The sequence below is a fragment of the Jaculus jaculus genome, chromosome 17 (assembly GCF_020740685.1).
Source record: "Jaculus jaculus isolate mJacJac1 chromosome 17, mJacJac1.mat.Y.cur, whole genome shotgun sequence".
NCBI lineage: Eukaryota > Metazoa > Chordata > Mammalia > Rodentia > Dipodidae > Jaculus > Jaculus jaculus.
In genome coordinates this window covers 59165264-59185663 of record NC_059118.1, presented here as the reverse complement: position 1 = coordinate 59185663, position 20400 = coordinate 59165264, and the positions used below count along the sequence as shown (strand labels likewise).

At 46.5% G+C, this 20400-nt stretch overlaps 1 protein-coding gene across 3 annotated transcripts in view; it reads right to left on the bottom strand.

Moving 5' to 3' along the window:
• Nedd9 (neural precursor cell expressed, developmentally down-regulated 9) overlaps positions 1-20400 on the bottom strand; it is a 134370-nt gene that overhangs the window by 23587 nt on the left and 90383 nt on the right. For all 3 annotated transcript variants that reach the window (XM_045136671.1, XM_012951024.2, XM_045136672.1), the window contains exon 2: positions 6146-6592. In XM_045136671.1, coding sequence (XP_044992606.1) covers positions 6146-6592 — 447 coding nt within the window. The remainder of the gene's footprint in view (positions 1-6145; positions 6593-20400) is intronic.

The window sequence follows — 20400 nt, the reverse complement described above, 5'->3', positions numbered from 1 at the left end:
ATAAAAATGAACAACAACAACAAAAAAGTCATGCCCTCAGACAAACCCAAGGCCTTGTGTTTGTCTGTCTGCATGTTTGTCTGTTTTGAGGCAGCGTTTCATGGAATCCAGGCTCACCTTGAACTGATGTGTAGCTGAGGAATGCCCTTAACTCCTGATGTTCTTATCTCTTCTTCCTGAGGGCTGGGACTGAGGCATGCACTACCATGCCGGCTAGTGTGTATGTGTGTGTGTGTGTGTGTGTGTGTGTGTGCACATGCGCGCGCGCATGTGCGCGTGTGTGGTTTTTGCTAGGAGTCAAGCCTAGGGCCTTGGGCATGCTAGACAAGTGCTCTACCGCTGAGCTCCAGCTCCAGCCACAAGTCCCATTTGCGCTCAGTCGCCCTCTCCTTCAGGAGCACATTGTAGCGGGCACACAGTTATGATTAGAGAAAATGGGTGGCAAATTCACAAAGGCCCTTCTGGTGGGAAGCGACCATATTGGACTGACACCTGCTATACAGCAAGGTCGTGAGCTGGAGGAGAGGAAGTATGTGGCACGAGGGTGTGTGGGTGAGAAGAGGAGCACCCCTCAGTGTTGACTTCAAGGTAAAACTGGACTTAGGTACTTTGTTTCTGGGTTCAACATTGTTCATTCATTCACGGGGCCAGTGTGTGTGCCCATTAAGACTTTGCTTATAGCAGACCACAGCCATGTTTCCTGCCCTCATGGGTCTGATACACTAGCCAAGAACTGATCTTGACAAAGGAGGGCTGAAATATCATCTAATTCTGCCTGTTAAAATTCAGAAAACAGGAGGTGGAGAGATGGCTTAGCGGTTAAGGCATTTGCCTGTGAAGCTAAAGGACCCAGGTTCAATTCCCCAGGACCCACGTAAGCCAGATGCACAAGAGGCACATGTGTCTGGAGTTCGTTTGCAGTGGCTGGAAGCCCTGTTGTGCCCATTCTCTCTCTATCTGTCTCTCTTCTTTATATCTCCCTCTACTTGCAAATAAATAAAATAAAATAAAATAAAATCAGACAACAGAGCTCAAGAATCATCATGAAAACAGATTCCCTGAAGAAACTGAGTGAGAAAGGGTGCGTTCGGTGGCAGTTTTGTGATCATGGACGCAGAAAAATGAGACTATTCCATAGCTTTAAAAGCCTTTAGCTTTTGGGCACTTGGAAACATCAATCCAAACCATTCCTATATTAAATAGGATTTTCTCTTTAAAATACTGAAAACTTTTTTCTTTCCTTTTCTTTTTCTTTTTTTTTTAAAAATTTCAGTATGCAACTTTTCAAATAATTTGACTGAGTAACTAATTTAATTTAGAATTGTCCATGAGTTCTTGGCAATCACAACACATATTTAGGAATCTTTGCAAAGTAAGACCAATCAAACTTACAAATTGTTTTCAAGTGTCACGGAATAGTGTTGAGCCCCCGATACAGTGATTAGTGAGTGCTGTGGGGCTATTTCCTAGGCACTTGTCTAAGTGTCTATTAGTTTCCTGCAGTTTTTATGTTGGATATTTTGCAACTAAGTTTTTTTTTTTTTTTTTAATTCAGCTTTCCAACACTCGCATAGACCCTGGGCACTGTGCCTACAATCCTTAATGGTTAAAACGGCCCTGCACACAAAATTTGGAGTGCAAAGACCAATGCAATGAAGTAAAGGTGGCAGTGTAGAAGTTTCCAGATAACTTTGGCTCTCTGCCACTCTGCGGAATTCTGCACACTCAAGGGCTTCAGCATGTGTGCTGGGAAGGAATCGTGTGCATATTTGGTAGACAGGAGAAATACACAAGGTGGATACAGTCAAAGTGAACTCTGGAAACGGAGCATGGCGCCCCACGCCTATAATCAGCACTCAGGAGGGAGGTGGGGGAGGCAGGAAGATCAGATGTTCAAGGTTATCCTTAGCTATGCAGCCAGTGTGAGGATGAAGCTAGCCTGGGCTGCTCGAAACTGTTATTCCCAATCCCCCCCCTCAAAAAAAAGACCTCTGAGGAAGGATAGCAAGGCATAGCAAGACAAGGATGCATCTTTAAAGCTCCCACCAAGCCGAGCACCCTGCCAGGTGCTTTCTGTATACTGCTCCATCTAATTCTCCCAAGAGCCCGTGTGGGCAGCAGGACTGTTACCATGTCCGAGGTGAAGAAGCCAAGTGTGGAGATATCCACAATGCCCACCTGCCTGACTCCTTCCTTCTCCTTCCTTCCCTCCCTCCCTCCCTCCCTCCCTCCCTCCCTCCCTCCCTCCCTCCCTCCCTCCCTTCCTTCCTTCCTTCTTTATTTACAAGGAGAGAGAGAGAGAGAGAGAGAGAGAGAGACAGACAGACAGACAGACAGAATGGGCATGCTAGGGTGTCTGGCTGCTGCAAACAAACTCCAGATGCATGTGCTACTTTATGCATCTGGCTTTATGTGGGTACTGAGGAATCAAACTCCAGTCCTTAGGCCTTGCAGGCAAGTGCCTTAACCAATAAGCAATCTCTCCAGCCCCTGCAACTTCTTTTTTAAAAATTAATTTATTTTGACAGAGGCAGACAGACAGAAAGAGGCAGACAGGAGAGAGAGAGAAAAAAAGAAAGAGAAAGAGAAAGAGAAAGAGGGAGAGGGAGACGAGCGAGCATGGGGACCTCAGGGCCTCCTGTCACTGCAAACAAACTCCAGATATATGCACCACTTGGTGCAGCTAGTTTTACATGGGTACTGGGGAATCAAACCCAGGGCCATCAGGGTTTGCAAACAAGTGTCTTAACCACTGAGCAATCTCTCCAGCCCCACACTCGCAACTTCTGAAAAAGCAGATGGCATGGAGAAGCAGGAGCTGGGTGTGCCCCCAGTGCTGTGGGCCTCCTTGTGCCACGGGGGTGCACCGTGCGACTCCCTTGCTCCCCACGCTGCTTTACCAAGTGATGAATGTTGGCTAATGTGGAGGGGATGAAGGAGGGTAGGTGGGCCCTGGACTTTCCGGGAGAGGAAGAAGGCAGGAGGCACAATTCACTGTCGTTTATTTCTTTTTCCTGAGGTGATTCATTGGTAGAATACCGTGACAGATAAAACTTCTGAAGCCCACAGTCTGTAGTAACATTGAGAAAATTCTGAACTATGGAAAGCCCCAAACCACAATCAGATTGGAACACATCCAAGTCTCTTCATGGTCCCTCTAGTGCTTCTCAAAGTGCAATCCGGGGCCACACATCCTACCAAACTACAGAAGGAGCTAGAGAAGAGGCAGCTTCCTGGGCCACACCCAGACCTTCTGGATGTAGATCAGGGGCCAGGGCTGGGAATCCATACTTGATTCATCTCCCCTCGCTCTGTGGGTGATGGTATTAAAGTCTTCAAACCCTGCGCCAGTGACTCAGAGCAAGTTTCCACTGCCTCCTCATTTTCTTGCTGAATGGCTTTTAAAGACCATAGCTTAAACTACCAAGAACATCGAGTCCTTGGTCTCCCACCATTTACAGATGGAAAACTTGGAAGGGCAAATGAACAAATTACCTTATTGAGCAAGCCGGGACAACTTCTAACACAAGGGCTCGAAAACAATACAATCTACAGCTGATCCCTCCGCGCTGAGATGGGGTCCTGGCTTGAGTCGTTGGTGGGGTTCCCATGCACTACAGCAAGGGAGATGGGGTCCAAAGTTCTCAAAGCAGTCACTACTATCTGGAAGGGGAATATTGCCTCTTTGCAGCCAAGCCATCTCTACCAGGAAAGAAAATTAAAAAGATATAGGATTTTAAAGGAAGGGAGGAAGGAGGGAAAGGGGAAGAAAGGAAGGAGGAGATAGGGAAGGGAAGGTGAGAGGTCAGGAGAGACCAAGGGGACTAGTGAGAGAGACTATGGGAGAGAGGAAGAGAGAGGAGGGAGAAGAGGAAGAGAGAAGGAGACCAAGAAAAGGAACAATAAGAAGAAAAGAAGGGACAAGGAATTGCTGAAGAGAAGCAGCAGCAAGTGATGCGTGGGAAACAAGAAGGGAAGAGACAAAACCGGGGGTGAGCCAGTGGTCGGGGACAGCGGCGGGAAGCTGGCAGCCTGGACCTCAAGGCACCAGGATGCTCTGGAAGGACAGTGAGGGGTCATAGGAGAGGATGCTGGGATTCGGAAGGAAAGGACCAGAACCTCTGCTCCTGCCCTTCCCATGCTGGTCACCTCCACGGCTCAACCTCTGCCCGGACGTTACCTGTGCCTCACCTGGCCTGCACTCAGAAAACGCAGACTCCTTCTGAGAAGTACTGAATAGGACCCACCTGTCTTTTGCTAAATACAGAATGCTCCTGGGAGTTAACAAAACGGCACGTGGAGTCTGAATGGCCAAGAACTGCCTGAGGACCTCAGCCCCTTGACATCCATGGAGGCCAGAGGTGGGGGGCGGGTGAGGTGGACCCCCGGCCTTCTGCAGGATGCAGACTGAAGACACTGGCTGCAGTACCACAGTTTGGGCAAGGGGGAGAGGCCCCGCGTTTCAGGCGGCTCACACTCGGACCTGAAAAGGTCGAGTCTCCAAAGGAAAACACATCACCTTCCTGCCGAAATAAACTGATGAAAGTTTGGGCCCACCACCTTCCAGCCAACCATTTCCGGTGCTGGCCTCCCCCGTCTGCCCTCACACCAGGCTCAGAAGAGGGAGAGCTATTTTAAGGTATAAGCAACCAAGACTCAGAATGAGAGAAGTTATTTATAGTTACACCTTTCTTTCCCCTCTGGGGAGAGCAGACATGCTTGGTTTTCCTTTAGATCTGAAATCACTAGAGTGAGGACTTTGGTAGGTCATGACTCAGTTGATGGCCTCTATCTGGGCCTTGCTGTCCTAAGAGTGCCAGTCAGAAAGCTGTTCACCACTTCTTGGAGAACTCCTGATGGACATAACTCAGATGATACACCCTTGAGATGTGTATTGTTAAAGCACACTGGCATTAAAGGTGATAAGGAATGCATTCGTGGTTGTGTTATAAGGAACTCAACAGTAAATCTCTCCCCTACCACATCTTTTTAAAAATAGAAGTACTGGGCTAGAGAGATTGCTTAGTGGCTAAAGGTACTTGCCAGCAAAGCCAAAGGACCCAGCTTCAATTCCCCAGTACCCACATAAAGCCGGATGCACAAGGCGATGCATGCGTCTGGAATTCATCTGCAGTGGCTAGATGCCCAGGCATGCCCATTCTCTCTCTCTCTCCCTCTCTTATAAATAAATAAAATACTTAAAAACCAGAAGTATTACTGAAATAAAAGAAGAGTGGTATGCAACTAGGTATCACTTAATTCACATGGACTTGAAAATTTGGAATGTGTGCTAGAGTTACTCAAGGCAGACACATTTATATCCAGTGGCCTAAACATCAGAGGCTCTTCTGGTACTGAACTTCATCCTCGCTCTGTAATTGGAAGGTATTTGCTCATTGCTTTAAATTAGTCCAGTCTTAGCACTTAATTTTGAAGGACTCACTAGAATTGGCTGGAATATGAAAGAGGCAAGCCCTCCCCAGGATGGGAACAAAGGCATCATTGTGATTTTGGCTGCTCTCCACATGAGACGACTGTCATCATTTTCTTTCAAGCACATATGCCTATCTGACATTATTGTATTTTCCCCTCTCTATAGATTATCATGAAGGCCTTGTTTAATCTTTAATTCATCACTGTATCACAAGCATCAAAAATATACTAAATTGGGGCTGGAGAGATTGTTCAGTGGTTAGGGCACTTGCCCACAAAGCCAAAGGACCCAGGTTTGATTTCCTAGTACCCATGAAAATCCAGATGCACAAAGTGGTCCACGCATCCTGAGTTCACTTGCAGCTGCTGGAGGGTCTGGTACACCCATTTTTTCTGTCTCTCTGTTCTCTATCTCTCTCTGCTTGTAATTTTAAATACTAAATATTATAGTATTATAGTTTATTGTCTATAATAATAATTATAAATTATATTTTATTTTAAATTATATAATTAATATATTATTACAATTATAATATTTTATTAATTATAATATGATACTATTAAATATTAAAAGAAAATTATGCCTGAGTAGGGCAATTGGTATATTTATTTGGGGGGGAGTGTTGGGTTATGATTTGGGGAGTTTTTCGGTTATTCCAAATGTAAGTACTAAAATAAAAAAGTTGGCACAAAATTTTACTTAGCCACTTACCTTTTTACTTATGTGAGGCCCGCTGGTGCTTCCCGTGTTTCTTTGTACTGATGGTGGCACCTGATAGACATCGTGTTGTTGGGTACCATGGCCAGTGGGTACTTGGTAAATTCCCTGATTCTGGAAGGCAGGTGGCACTTGGTAAATGGTGTCCCGAGATGCTGCCTGTGAGTTTGGCACTTGGTACAGTTTCTGTTGGCCAAAGGGCTGGTGTACAGGTCCAGGAGTAGGCTGGTCATGATTGGAAGGTGTCTCCTGCACAGGACCAATCAGGAGCTTCACCCGGTTGCCAGGGACAATGCCTTGCCGACCATGTAGGGAACACAGCCACCATCCTTCTAGTCCCCCAGTGTTCTGCTCTATGACAGTCAGGATGTCTCCCTTGCGGAAGGCCAGCTCCTCAGCACACTCCGGGACATTGTCGTATAAGGCCCTTGCCATAAGATTCTAGGAGGGCAAGAGGGGAATTGTGTTAGAATGTTAGCGTTGTCTCTTTAATACTTACAAGCCCTGTGCCCCATGGACAGGCACCGCTCCTGGAAAAAGAGAAGAGCTCTGAACAATGGCCTGTAAGGAGAAAAACAGATGGTGCAGACAAAAGACAGATACACACATATGTCTGCCACCAATGACATCAGATTGCCTCCTCAGAAAAGCTCTAGACCCCAGAAGAGATTTCCTTCAGCAGACGACGCTATGGCAAGGAACCAGGCTAGCGCTGCTCATGGTTAGCAGGGGGCTCACTCTGCAAGGCATGTTCCTTCCTTTCTGACAGTGAACGTAAGAAGAAAAGGTTTCCCAACTGTTCGATGCATGTACCACAATGCACACAGCTCAATGCTTTCATACAGCAGAGGTTAAAAACAACCAAAGAAAATCTTAAGAAACACATACCACAAGAGGCATTTATATTCAACACTGTAATATAAACAACAGGGGCTGGAGAGATGGCTTAGCAGTTAAGGCACTTGCCTGCAAAGCCTGAGGACTGGGGTTTGATTCCCCAGTGCCCATATGAAGCTAGATGCACAGAGTAGCACATGTATCTGCGGTTCACTTGCAATGCCTGGGGGCCCTGGTGTGTTCATTCTCTCTCTCTCTCTGCTTCTCTGATAAATAAAATATTTTTAAAGAGAAATATAAGCAACATACATTTAATTGTGCCATGGCAGGGCTTAAAATATGTTTTATGGGGCTGGAGACATGGCTTAACAGTTAAGGCACTAGCCTGTGAACCCTAAGAACACAGGTTCGATTCCCCAGTACCCATGTAAGCCAGATGCACAAGGTGGCGTATGTGTCTGGAGTTAGTTTGCAGTGGCTAGAGGCCCTATTGCACCCATTCTCTCTCTCTCTCTCTGCCTTTATCTGTCTCTAATAAATAAACTTTTAAAACTATTCTTTATGATTCAGAGGTTCTTGGACACAGAAAGGATCCACACGCAAGGCACAGAGAGTCACTGTGATAGTCACTCAGGGACGGGGGTGACAGCAGTGTCTCCAGACTGGACCGTGGAGGGGGGGTACCAGGAGTGTATTCACATGTAGGTAATGTCAACATCGGGTCTCCCTCATACCTCCCGAGGGCTCTTCCTCACATACCACAGAAACACTTACTTCTTCAATCTTGCCATTCACATAGGGAAGCTTGTGCCTTCCCCTTTCCTGGGCCCAAAACACTCTCTCTCTTTGTCCAAAGGCCTGCCTGGCACATTTAGTCCTCAGCAGACAGCCAAAGTAGGCATTCAGCAGAAAGCGGGGCAGGCAGTCTGCGCTGACATTCCTGGAAGCCTTTCAAAGGCAATGAAGATTCCATTTCTTGGCGTTCGTCATGATTCTCAGCACGTTGGCAGCCATTCCCGCATGCCTGCCCCTTCCCAGTGCACAGAGAAGTCGGGGATGGGGGAAGCCCATTGCGAGCTCTCTGAAAACTTAAACGTGACCTCTCTGCTATGTCGTTTGAGTGGATGCACTTAATGCCACTGTGGTGGGTGGGGATCATTTATGGGACAAAGGACTGTTGGTTGACTGGGACATGCTTGCGACTTGATTTCACACCATAACATATTTGTGGGCTTTGAGGCTGTTTTTCTTTGGCCTTTTACCCTCAGTTTTTTTCTCCAGAAATGTGGACTTGATCTTTCCGCCTCATGCTTTTCATTTCTTTAAAAATGGACATGCATTAATCATCTGTACCCACAGGACTTGCACTGTGCGCTGTTTCTTTGCTTTGGAGTGGCTCTGTGTGTGTGTGTGTGTGTGTGTGTGTGTGTGTGTGTGTGTGTGTGTGTGATCTGTCTCTGGTCAGGAGTTTGCAAGTGGTCCAATTCTACTACTGTGAAGCAAAACACACACACACACACACACTCTCTCTCTCTCTCTCTCATGATCATCTTGCTGTTACCTGGGCTGATCTTTGATCTTTTGGACTCAAGTGATTCTCCTGCTCCCCACCCACCCCGAATGCTGGGACACAGACACACACTACCTCGGATGGCTAACGAGTCTCCTTTTATCATAACTACTGGAGAAAAGGAAGTAGAACCTCAAATATGGGTTCCCAGGGAGCTTTGGTACAAAGCACCAGAATCCCGAAGTCATGGAGGACAATATTCTCTTCCTTTGCACCAAAATGAACTCCAGGACAGCATTCCACCGAGCTGTATTATTACCACAGAGCTGGGAGGGCACTGGCCACTCTGGTCCCTGTCCTGTTTTTTTTGGGCCCCTTCAATAACTGAGAATGGCTGGTAAGGATGTCTGGATGAAATGAGAAGTAACAGGGTTGGGGCCAGTCCTATGGGAGTTGATAGCTGTGCACCTATACAGGCTTCAAAGAAAGGAAAGAAGAGAAACAGAAAACAGTAGACAGGCAAAGGGCCACAGACCCAGTCAGCCAAAATCAGCTGGAGGCATTTGGAGTTGGGCCGCTTCCAACTTCTGGAACACTGTGAGGCACTGAGGAGTGCGCCGGACCACGCTTGATTAGAGGCAGATAGGAACCCGTGTGAGTCTGCTGCATTATCTAGTAACTTTCCCACCTGGCAAGCAGCACGCTAACATCTGCACATGATCTGAAGAGATGATCTTAGGAGAACCTCAAGACCCCTAAGATGTGCTAAAATGAACACTGTGGGTGCATTCTCTGTCCTGGTTATCCACTACATCTCTTCAGTCTTCCCCATCACACACAAAAATCAGGATTTAGAAAGAACCTGCCATGGCTGTTTGTGGACCAGGACCCCAGTGTCAGGCTGACTGACACCCATTCACATGCTGAGAGATATTCTCGGGCTTGGATGAACAGAGGAGAGTTATTTAACCTCTGGACAAGCCTCAGAGAGCAGATGTCTACATCTAGTCACTGCCTTACACTGGAGGTCACAGCTGCACAGTCCTGAAGAGCTGCCGGAGGCGTGTGGCTGTTTGACAGATGAGGCTGCAAGTGTCAGGAAGCCAGTGCCTTACTTAGCCCAGGACCACACTTTTGGTGTCAGAGATGGAAACAGAGTTGGGGTTTCTTGGTTCAATTTTCTGTCCAGGTTGTTAAACTCCCTTACCTCTTCCTACCCAGTATCCTTGCTGGGTTCAATTCCATTCTATAGGAAGGTTCTGAAGTGACTGTGTTTTTTCTATGTCTATGGAAGAAATGGATCCTTGGGGCTTAGGGTTCACGCTGGTTTCCTCTCCCCTGTATGCCTTACCCTCCTCATCTCAGAAGTGAGAAGGAGGGTAAAGTGGTGACACCCATCCTGTGAGTGTGCCGTGAGGATAAAGTGAGGGAATTCAAGTGGAATGCTTCAACATTGCTGGAGGCTTGCCCGCTACCATGGCTTTTCACTTAAAGAGCTGGATGGAGCGTGAGCTTCAGGGCCCCTCCTCCCAATTCTCAATCAAGACTTGGGTCTGGGGCTGGGGAGATGGCTCAGCAGTTAAGGTGCTTGCCTGCAAAGCCTAACAACCTGGGTTCAATTCCCCAGTACCCACATACAGCCAGATGCACAAAGTGGCTTATGCATCTGGAGTTTGCAGTGGCTAGAGGCCCTGGTACTTCCATTCTCTCTCTTTTTCTGTCTGTCTGTCTGTCTGCCTTCTCTTTGTCTCTGCCTGCAACCAACCAACCAAGCAAACAAATAAATAAATACAGTTGGTCCTTTTCTAAGAATGCTGGTTGTAGGTACCTGTATACATAGCTGCTATTTATCTCCTTCATGATTACATTTCAGAAGAATTGTATCTGAAAGCAACATTTTCCCCAACATGTACTGAGCTCTGGTCACCACCATCTCTTGTGGAGTATTTCCATATAGATAGCAATAATGAAACCACAGGTTTCATCCATGAGAACTTCTAAGACAAAATAACTAGTAATAATCATGATGATGATATTGCTTGATAAATTGTGACTGAATCCCGTCAGATCCTAGCAGCAAATGATACATTAGAAAGTAGAGGCCTGGCTGGGGAGATGACTCAGTAAAGCATTTGTGTCATAAATGTGAGAACTTGCATTAAGTACCCATGTAAAAGTCAGGTGGGCACGGTGGCCCTCCTCCAATCCCAGTGCTCAGGAGGCCAAAACGGGAGCCTCAGGGCAAACTAGCTGTGGCAAGCTCTGGGTTCAAGTGAGACCCTGTCTCAATAAATAAGTTGAAGAGTAATTGAGGAAGATAGCCAGTGTCAACCTCTGGCCTCCACACATACATACATGTGCAGCACACCTACACGTACATGCATGCAGACAGACGGACAGACAGACAGACAGACACACACACACACACACACACACACACACACACACAGAGAGAGAGAGAGAGAGAGAGAGAGAAGAAAGCAGGAAAGGTTTAGAGCAATGTGGCTTCTGTGTACTTGGAGATGGGACAGAAGATAAAAGGAAACTTACCTTCAGAGAGAGCACAAGGATCTATCCCAAAGGGCTCTAACTCACAAGTGGGCAAGTCAAGAGTTAATGCCTGTGAGTTAGGAGAAGAGGGGTGCCTGCCTTCAGAGGAAAGGTGTGATTCCCCCAGGCCCCCAAAGTCAGAAACCCATTAGCTGACTATCTTAAGAAAACACCAGAAGGGCTAGAGTTCGTCTCCTCGAGATCTCCTTTCTCAGCCCTCTGCCCCTTGGATATTTATCTCTGGGGGGAGGGAAGGTCAACACAGAAACAAATCTAGGAGAGATAAGTGGGCTGGGTAATTCTACACTCAGCTGGATGCCCGCCTCCAGAGGCTCGCAGAAAGGGAACAAGTGCTTTGCCTATTGGGGCAGGGCACGGAGCTTGAAAGCCCGAAGGAACTTACGAGTGAAACCCTTCCACTTAACAACTAAGAAAGAGAAGGCTCAAGAAGTTCATGATTTGCCCAGTCACCTGGTGAGAAAGTCTTAGGACTGGGGTAAGAAGCCAGGCCACCTGTCTCCAGGTCCTGAATCGGGACATTTAGTAGTTTAATAAAGTCAGAGAGGCAAGCTACAAGAGCAGTGGTGTGACCAAGCTGGCAGGAGGAAAGGTGTGTGTGTGTGTGTGTGTGTGTGTGTGTGTGTTTGTGTGTGAGAGAGAGAGAGGGGGGCTGCACTTGTATCCCTCCATTTGGCTATCAGAGGATTGAAACAATGGACTCCAAGAAATTGGAATTTCTCCAGGAATCTCATGCTGGGAGAAAGTCTAAAGCCTGGTGCCAGACAGAGGAGAAACTTGTCTCCCAGGAAGAGATTCCATACGTTTCTGATAACTCGTCAGAGAACCTTGTGGGACAGATTAGATTGAGATAGCGACGTCAGTGAGGGCGGGACCACATCTGCTCGGTTTTTCTCCATACCTCCTGCCCTCTATTTAAAGCTGAACCTCAGTGGACCCCTTTTATTTGTTCCTTTCCCAGTGTGGCCACGTTAAATATAACTTCCTTCTCTACTTTTCACTATTGCTTCTCTCTTTATAATTGGTGGTTGAGCCTAGTCTATGGGGCTGTGAGGATACAGGTTTTGGCCCTAACACCCTAATAATAGTGGCTTCAGTGGAGACTGGATATCAGTTTATCAGGATGAACCCCACCTGAAGGGAGCATGCAGCACCCAGCAGCCTCCGGCGAAGACGGCGAGCTAGCACAAAAGCCAACCCCAGCCCAAGCCCTCTGGAAACTCACTGCATTTGGCTTCCAGGGTTGCCAGATCCCACTTTCTGATTCGGCCCCTTCTTTATCACAGGCCGCCAATTCTCATCTCAAGCGCCTATGTTCCAGGAGAGCCCGTCTGTGTGTCTTTCTTCTCCCGATCCCCTTGTTCTCCAAGTACGTGGATACTCCCAAGATTCTCAGCGCTAGATTAGAGATGTCTTCTGCAGGCTAGTCCATATCGCTACTTCCACTGCCCAGTGGGCATCTTCACTGCCCGCCCAACAAAGATGTTTTCCTCCTGCCAATGCTTTCTTGGTTAACACAGTCTATGCTTGAGGTCTGTTGGCTCCTCACATGACCTCAATCCTCAGGCCCATGTTACACTTCAATGCTGCCCCAGTGCAGGTCCAAGCTGTGATGGACTTCTTCTGAAGCAATGTTTCCTACTGGTTCTCTTTTTGTTAAAACTTTCCCCACCTCAGAACCCATCTTCCATATAAACAGAAATACTTTTTTTCAGTGATACTTACAGATCTATGTATGCATTATGTATGCATGTTTTATACTAGGTGCAGGTGCACGTGACAATGTTGGGTGTCATCCACATTTTGGGGGGGGGAGGGAATACGGTGTCTCATTGGCCTGGAACTTACTGCTTAGGTGGAATGGCTCTCCAGTGAGGCCCAGGGTTCCTCCTTGTCTCTGCCTTCCCAGTGATGGGATTACAGGTGCACCATGCCCCGAATTTTTACATAGCTCTGGAGATCTAAATGCGGTCCTCCAGCTTGTGAGGGAAATTCTTTAATGAGCGAGCTATTTCCCCACACTCCTATCTTTCTAAACTCTATCTGATAACTTCCCCCCATTGATTCTCCACCACACCACTCCTTCCTGGTATTAGCCCATCCCAAGCGTATGAACTTTAGTCAAGAGGTGCACGCTACCTCCCCACTTCCATAACGTTAGCCCAGTGTATGACAGGAAACATGCTTGCGTTCAGTGTCTGCTAAGTAGACACGGATCCTCTGGGCTCCTGGTTCTTGGCAGGGAAAATGAAATTTTTTTTTTCCTTGAGAATTCAGCAAGCCAGCTGGTTAAAATTCTCACATGGAAGTGCAGAAGGAGATTGAAACAGCAGATGAATGGCGTAGCCAAGTCACCCAGGCCCGAGAGCGAGAGAGACAAGCCGGCAGGAAAGTGCCTGCCCCTCCCTATTCAAACAGGACAATGACGCAGATGGGGAGCCTGACCCCCCTGAACCTGGTGTTCACAACTACTGAGCAAACAGGAAGGCCAAGAGGAACCGGCCATCCCAGCTACACGAAATACAATGGTCTCTTCAGACAGCCTTCCCTCCCTTCTACATCTGGTGGCAGGTGACAGAGGACCATTGACATTTTTGCTTCTGCGGTCCCTTGTTCCCAAGCTCTGTCTGAGGAGTGGGAAGGAAAAAAATCCAAAAACACAAACAAAACAAAACAAAACCCCAAATACAACACCATACAATTGCCCAGACTTGGCAGATAGAGTGCTCAGGTCACATGACAACTTCTACCCATCTCCCAATTTCTCCCTGCCTTTCTTTCTTTTTATTCCCCACTGCTATCAAATGTCAAATAAGCATATTACTCGTACTGCCAAGGAGATTATCTGATTTTCCCAACATAGAGAGGTGTGACGTGGAATTTCCATGGCCACTCACTCTGTTCTGTGAAGAGAAATGAGACACAATGGCTGGTGTGTCACTCACTAAGCCCGATAGCATCGTCAGTGGCTCAGCTTCCTCTTATTATTTTTACTTCATTCTATATTTATGCAGGAGATCCTGTGAGGGCCTCGGGGCAGCTTCATTCTTGACAACATGACTTTCCTGTGCCCAGCTCCCCCACCCCAATTTCAGCCCAGAGGTCTGGCGGGCTCCAGTGTGTGCGCTCACAGAGGCCAAAGCCTGGGAAAGAGACCCACTAACGGAAATGGCCATTGTCAAGAAAATCAGTCGTAGAGGAAGCCACTGAGGGATGAAGACCATCAGGGTCAGCCTTGGGGCATTCTGGGGAAGAGAAATAAGGGCTCTTGGACTTTTGTGTCCACTGACAATAATCAGCTTTGGTCTAAACACAATCAACCATTTTAGTTAGATTCTCCCTTTGCCCTTCATCACTGCCTTTGATATAAAAACAGAGGAGGCCTTTCCCAAAGAAGGAACCAGCCATGATGGGAAAACATGGAAGCTACAGTGGTTGGCCCAGCATGTGCTTCTTGGAATACCTGGCTTACCCTGTTATTACAGTATATCAGGAATTCTGTTTGTTACTTTTTGTTTTTTTACTTAGATCCTTTTGATACTGCCAATAGCAGACTTGAAAACTTTTGAGCATAGCAGGTAGAAGACACGGTATGATGTGATCTGTTTTCTGAGTGATGGTTGCTGATTGCATTCTGACATGCTTCCACAGGGAGATGTGAGCCTGCGGAAAGGCCACGCCAGGCTCCAGCTAGATTCCAGGAATGCTGTTCATGCTTCAGACCCCTGGGGAGGCACGGGAAACACTACTCTTAGTGTAACTGCGTTCCCACCAATGAGTTTTTATTTTCTGGAAAATGCTTTTTTCTAAACTCCAAATCTTATATGAGTCCCTTAGGCTCTCTGCGAATGTTCAGATCCTTCACTTTGCCCCCTGTCTTCAAGTTCCTGGCTTTGCAAACTGAACAACAGCACCTCGTTTTGAGCATTTCTTAGTGGGAGGTGCTTTAAGATCTGTGACATTGGACCCTTGACTCCCAAAGGTAATGACATGGCAGGGAACTCCATTAAAATTCTGCCTTGGACTGTGTGTGGCTCATTCCCTGGTGTGCATTTAGGAAACCGCATCTCTTAGACACTGGCCTAGTCCTGTTTGACTGAGATCATCCTGAACCCAGCATTGGTTTGATGGTCCAAATGCCAAAATGATGGTATTCCTTAGGAGCCAGTGAAAAGACCCAAAGTTTATTGCATAGATAAATATCTGGATCTCAAAAAGAATGACAGTCTGACCAGATTTGGCCACACCACATGGACAGCGTGTCCAACGCTGGCTTCTCTCCCTCCCTGCATTTGAATGGCTGCCATCTATTTTCTTGTAATTTAAGATTGATGGAGGACAGAAATAGTCACAGACTAAGATCTGTTTTTCATGAAACCAACAAAAGCCTCGAGCAGAGCCATTGCATCGTGTAAGAAATGTTGCAAAAGGGCTGGTGGGCCCGTGTGCAGGCAAGGTGAGTGTGCCAGGTCAGAGCCGAGCTCCGGGATTCTTCACTCGTGGTGGAAGTTAACTGCTGACAATATTCAAGAAAAACGAATCAGCTTGCCACAAGACTGATATAAAATTATCTGTATCAATATCAATATCTATGTATCATCTAGTCTATCTTTAAGAGTTCAATTGTTCACTTGCCCACAGCCTTCGAGATTTTCTTAATCAGCTCTTGTAGGTCTAGCAGGTCAAGAACTACACCTGCTTTTAGACTTACTTGACCCAGAGGCCATCCACGGCTCTGGCTGCGTACTGGAGTGCATTTTAGAGGAAGAAGGTAGCATTCTAAGCGTGTCTCCTGGTTTGACAGCCCAGAGGGTCTTGGATTACAGGAGCAGAAGAACTGGTTCTGCTCCCCATCTAGGGCTTCCCCTCTGGACCCAAATGCTCTTCCTGAACTCTGTTCCACCTTAGGACTTTGTGCTATAGCTGTTAAGTCTTGGAATATATAAGCATTTGTCCCACGTTGCCTGTGTTGACAGCTTTCAGTACACTGTGCTGGCAAAAGATCAAAAGCATAGGCAGGTATAACCCTCTCCAGGCTTCTGTCCCTAGATAAATCTGACAGGCGCCATGTAATGATGAAGTCCTGACTCCCACTCACCCCAAAGATAGTTTTATTAACAATAAAACAGCCTCTTGGATTTCAGCCAGAATTACAATCACATTTATCTGCCTGTGTAGACAAATCCTTCTAGCATCCAGGTACTAGGGGAAGAGAAATGAGAATTAAGTTAGAAAGAGGTCTCCCTCCAACTCCTCCATCATAGTATACTTCCTAAAATGACAATGACTTCTCAAGAGTCCAACTGCACAAACACTACATCTAACAAAGCGTGTGGAAGTGGGGAAAGATCTTCTGTTTATGCATTGTTCTGCACCATATCCTCCCTCATCCAAACCCAACTGGACACACACTAATGTGAAGACATACCTCCACTGGGACACCTTGTCTTCTCCAGTCAGAATCGAGTTGATGGCACTGGGGTGCCACCCTTGCAGGGACTGTTTCAGACATCATTTGACCAGGATTTGGTGCCTGATGCTGTTATCTACTTAGGCTGTGAGCGCCTCACAGTTTTGGAACATGGATTCACAGCCTAGGCTGAGGCATGCGCACGCTGCCCTGTCAACAGCGCCACAAGACTTTGGGAGCCCTGCTTCCTGAGCTAGCTCCTGAGAAGAAAGCAGTTCTCTTCAGTGCCGAGGTCTACAGGCACGTTCCAACATTCATTGGATAACCAGAGAAAGAAGCTTGAGAAAGACTTGGGAGAAATGGTTGTCTCCGAAATGGTTTGAGGGTTTTACACTTGACATGAGGGAGAATTTATGCTTCTTGGGTTTTTTTTGGTATTCTTATGAATGAATTGGGGCTGAGCCCACAAGAACAGGTTAGTTTTGGGTTCAGATCTGTTACAGTAAGCTCAACTTCAGTCATGATAACATATTGGTAGACACTTTTGGTGGGGAGGTGGGTCTTTCTGTGATTCCATTACATAAAACCAGTAAGGAAGAAGTAGGAAATGTTAGAACACTGGTTCTCAAATAGAGGAGATTTTGTCCAGCCAAGGGACATTCAGTGTTTAGAGACATATTTTGGTCATCAGAGTATGTGCACATGTCTGTGTCACTGGGATCTAGTGGGTAGAGAACTGGAATAATGCTGAGTACAGTCCACAGATCAGCCCTCCACACCAGGGAGTTATTCAATCCCAAACATCAGCTGTGCTGAGGTTAAGAAGCCCTGGCTAGAGGGATGTCCCAAGGCCAGATTGGGAGCGTCTAGTCTCTCTCCTTGTAAGACTAGTAACAGGGAAATCGCTGCCGTTCAGTCACTTCCTCGTCTGATAACAAGCTCTTAATAAAAGCCTTATGAGGGCTCATGAAATTACATATGCAAAACGCTCCGATTCCTTCAGGAGAAAGAGGCTCCATGAAACCACAGCAATTATTATCACCACACAGAGATGAGCTCACGAAATTGTCTAATGAACTGTATTCCTCCCCCTCAAAAAAAAAAAAAAAAATTCCTCCAGGAAAAGAAAACACACCAGGATGATCTCATGATGATTCCACCTGCCACACCAAAGGCGGACGCAGCTCAGAGAACAAAATTCGTTCCCTTCAGCCACAAACTAAGTTGCGTCTGTAATTAAGACCTTAATAAGGGAGGCAGGAGGAGAGGCGCGGATGCCGCGGGCGGGCCAGGAGCTGGCCGGGCAGGTTGAAAGCCTGAACAACTGAAATACAATCCCCCTCAGAGCTTCACACCCCAGGTGCGCCAACAAGTCCCAATTTCAAAACGAGCTTGCTTTCATTTCCAAAGGTGCCTGTTTATGCAAGGACACATAAAAGGAACACCTTATTATTCATGAGTCAATGTTATTTACGACTGTCTATGAAGAAGCCACCTAAAGCCACTTAAAAAAAAAAGGCTCTTGGATAATTTCTTATAAAATGATGCTGTAAGAGATGGGAGAGTTGATGGATTGATCTCTGGAGCAGCTCATGTTGACCATCCATAAAGTGACCATGTGTTCCTGAACTTTCCAAGATAGTCCCCAGTTTCGAATATCCTTCCCATTGTCACACCATCTGTCCCACTTTTGGTAACTGAAACAGGAATTATGTATATCTCCAACCAAAGACAAATGGTAGACTTGTATTTGTTGCGAATGAATTCCAGTGAAATTTAGAACTCAGGAGAAAAATAGATACTGGGAAGAGTCTGTGATTTGGGCAGGGGATGGGTTCTGTTTGACAAGATGATATTTACAGAAAAAAATGGATTCCATTCCAACCATATTTCCATTATCTCTGGAAGCACGTTGGGGCGTACCTATCTTTCTGTTGTTTCTGTCCCTAAGGCCCATTTAAGGTACGATAATTACACGGAGCTCAGAGTGGAGAGGTCCCACTGAACTGACGTTCTATCCCAGGGGAGCAGTCTGAGGAGACAGGACCTGGGACGTTTGCTATGGCTCTGTTAGCCCACGGACCCGATTCCTGCCCAATCTTAAGCCATTCCACAAATGACTAGGAACAGAAACAGCGGAAATACTCATCAACAAATACTGACATATCCTGACACTAAAGACAGTGAACTCCAAGAAGGGTGCAGTTCATACAAGCCTACAGTTCTATCCTCCTCTGTGTGCTGGCTTTGTACGTGACTGCCATTGTGGGTGAGGTGGGTCACTGTGGGACAGAGAAGCCCAGATCATTGTTCATCATAGAGGACAGAGCCTTGAGGATAGAAAAGCGTAGATGAGCCCTGACTTTCAAGTCAAAGTGCCATGGTTAATTAAGGGCAACAAACTTGAGACCACAATCACTGAGTTCCCAGCTAACTGAACAGGAAATAGCATAGGACTTCTGCCTAACGAAAGGAAATTAGGAAAAATGTCCAGGAGTCAACACTGCCAAGATACGTATCACCTTCATGGACAGGAAAGAGCTTGGATTCTAGTCAAAGTTTCATACATCTTGGTCGTTATAGTTTTCCATTAAGCTTGCAGATGACCCTACCACCACCACCCTCCTGCTCCCCACAAGAAGAAAAGAAGGGATTAAATTCATCTCAAAAGCATGGTTTGTAACAGTGCCACTTGTACATATTCATGGACGCTCATTACCTTTGGTTTCAGGGAACATAAACATCAACATTCACACAAGGAACACTTCTGGTAACGTAACTACGTCCTCAACATACAGCAAAGACCCAGAGGAATATTAATTTGCAACATCCAAAATATTTGCAGGACTGGAGAGATGGGTCAGTGGTTAGGGAGCTTGCCGGTAAAGCCTAACGACACAAGTTCAATTCCCTATTAACCATATGGAGGCAGATGCACAAATTGGCACATGTGTCTGGAGTTTGTTTGCTAGGCGTGGTGGCACATGCCTTTAATTCCAGCATTTGGGAGGCCAAGGTAGGAGGATCTCTGTGAATTTGAGGACAGCCTGAGACTAACTTCAAGTCAGCCTGGGTACAAGTAAGACCCTACCTTGAAAAAGAAAAAAAAAAAAAAGATTTGCCAAGAAATATAACACTTTCCGCTGGGCGTGGTGGCGCACGTCTTTAATCCCAACACTTGGGAGGCAGAGGTAGGAGGATCGCTGTGAGTTCAAGGCCACCCTGAGAATACAGAGTGAATACCAGGTCAGCCTAGACTACAGTAAAACCCTACCTTGAAAAAGAAAAAAAAGAAAAGAAAAGAAATATAACACTTCCGGATCATGGCACCCAGCCTTGAATAAGGACCAGAAGTCACCTCTAACATTATTATTATTTTTAAAAATTTTTTTTGTTTATTTTTATTTATTTATTTGACAGCGACAGACAGAGAGAGGAAGAGACAGAGAGAGAGAATGGGCGCACCAGGGCCTCCAGCCACTGCAAACGAACTCCAGACGCGTGCGCCCCCTTGCGCATCTGGCTAACGTGGGTCCTGGAGAATCGAGCCTCGAACCGGGGTCCTTAGGCTTCACAGGCAAGTGCTTAACCGCTAAGCCATCTCTCCAGCCCTATTATTATTATTATTAATTAAATACCTCTAATAGTGGGGACAGGAACTAGGGAGGAAAGGACAGTTTTTTTTTAAAGCATCTATTGGAATTTATTAATTAAGCAAGTGTGTTGGAAAATATAACACTGGCAATTTGAATATCTTCCTGATCATCTGCTCCCAATACCCCTTCTCAGCCATGACACACTTTGGTCACACACTAGCAGTGACCACACTCTCTGAAAAGACAGTTCCTCTGTCACCATATGTTATGGCTCACCTAGATCACGGTATCTGCTACAAGAACCCTCTTTTGGTCCCCCCTTTCCAGT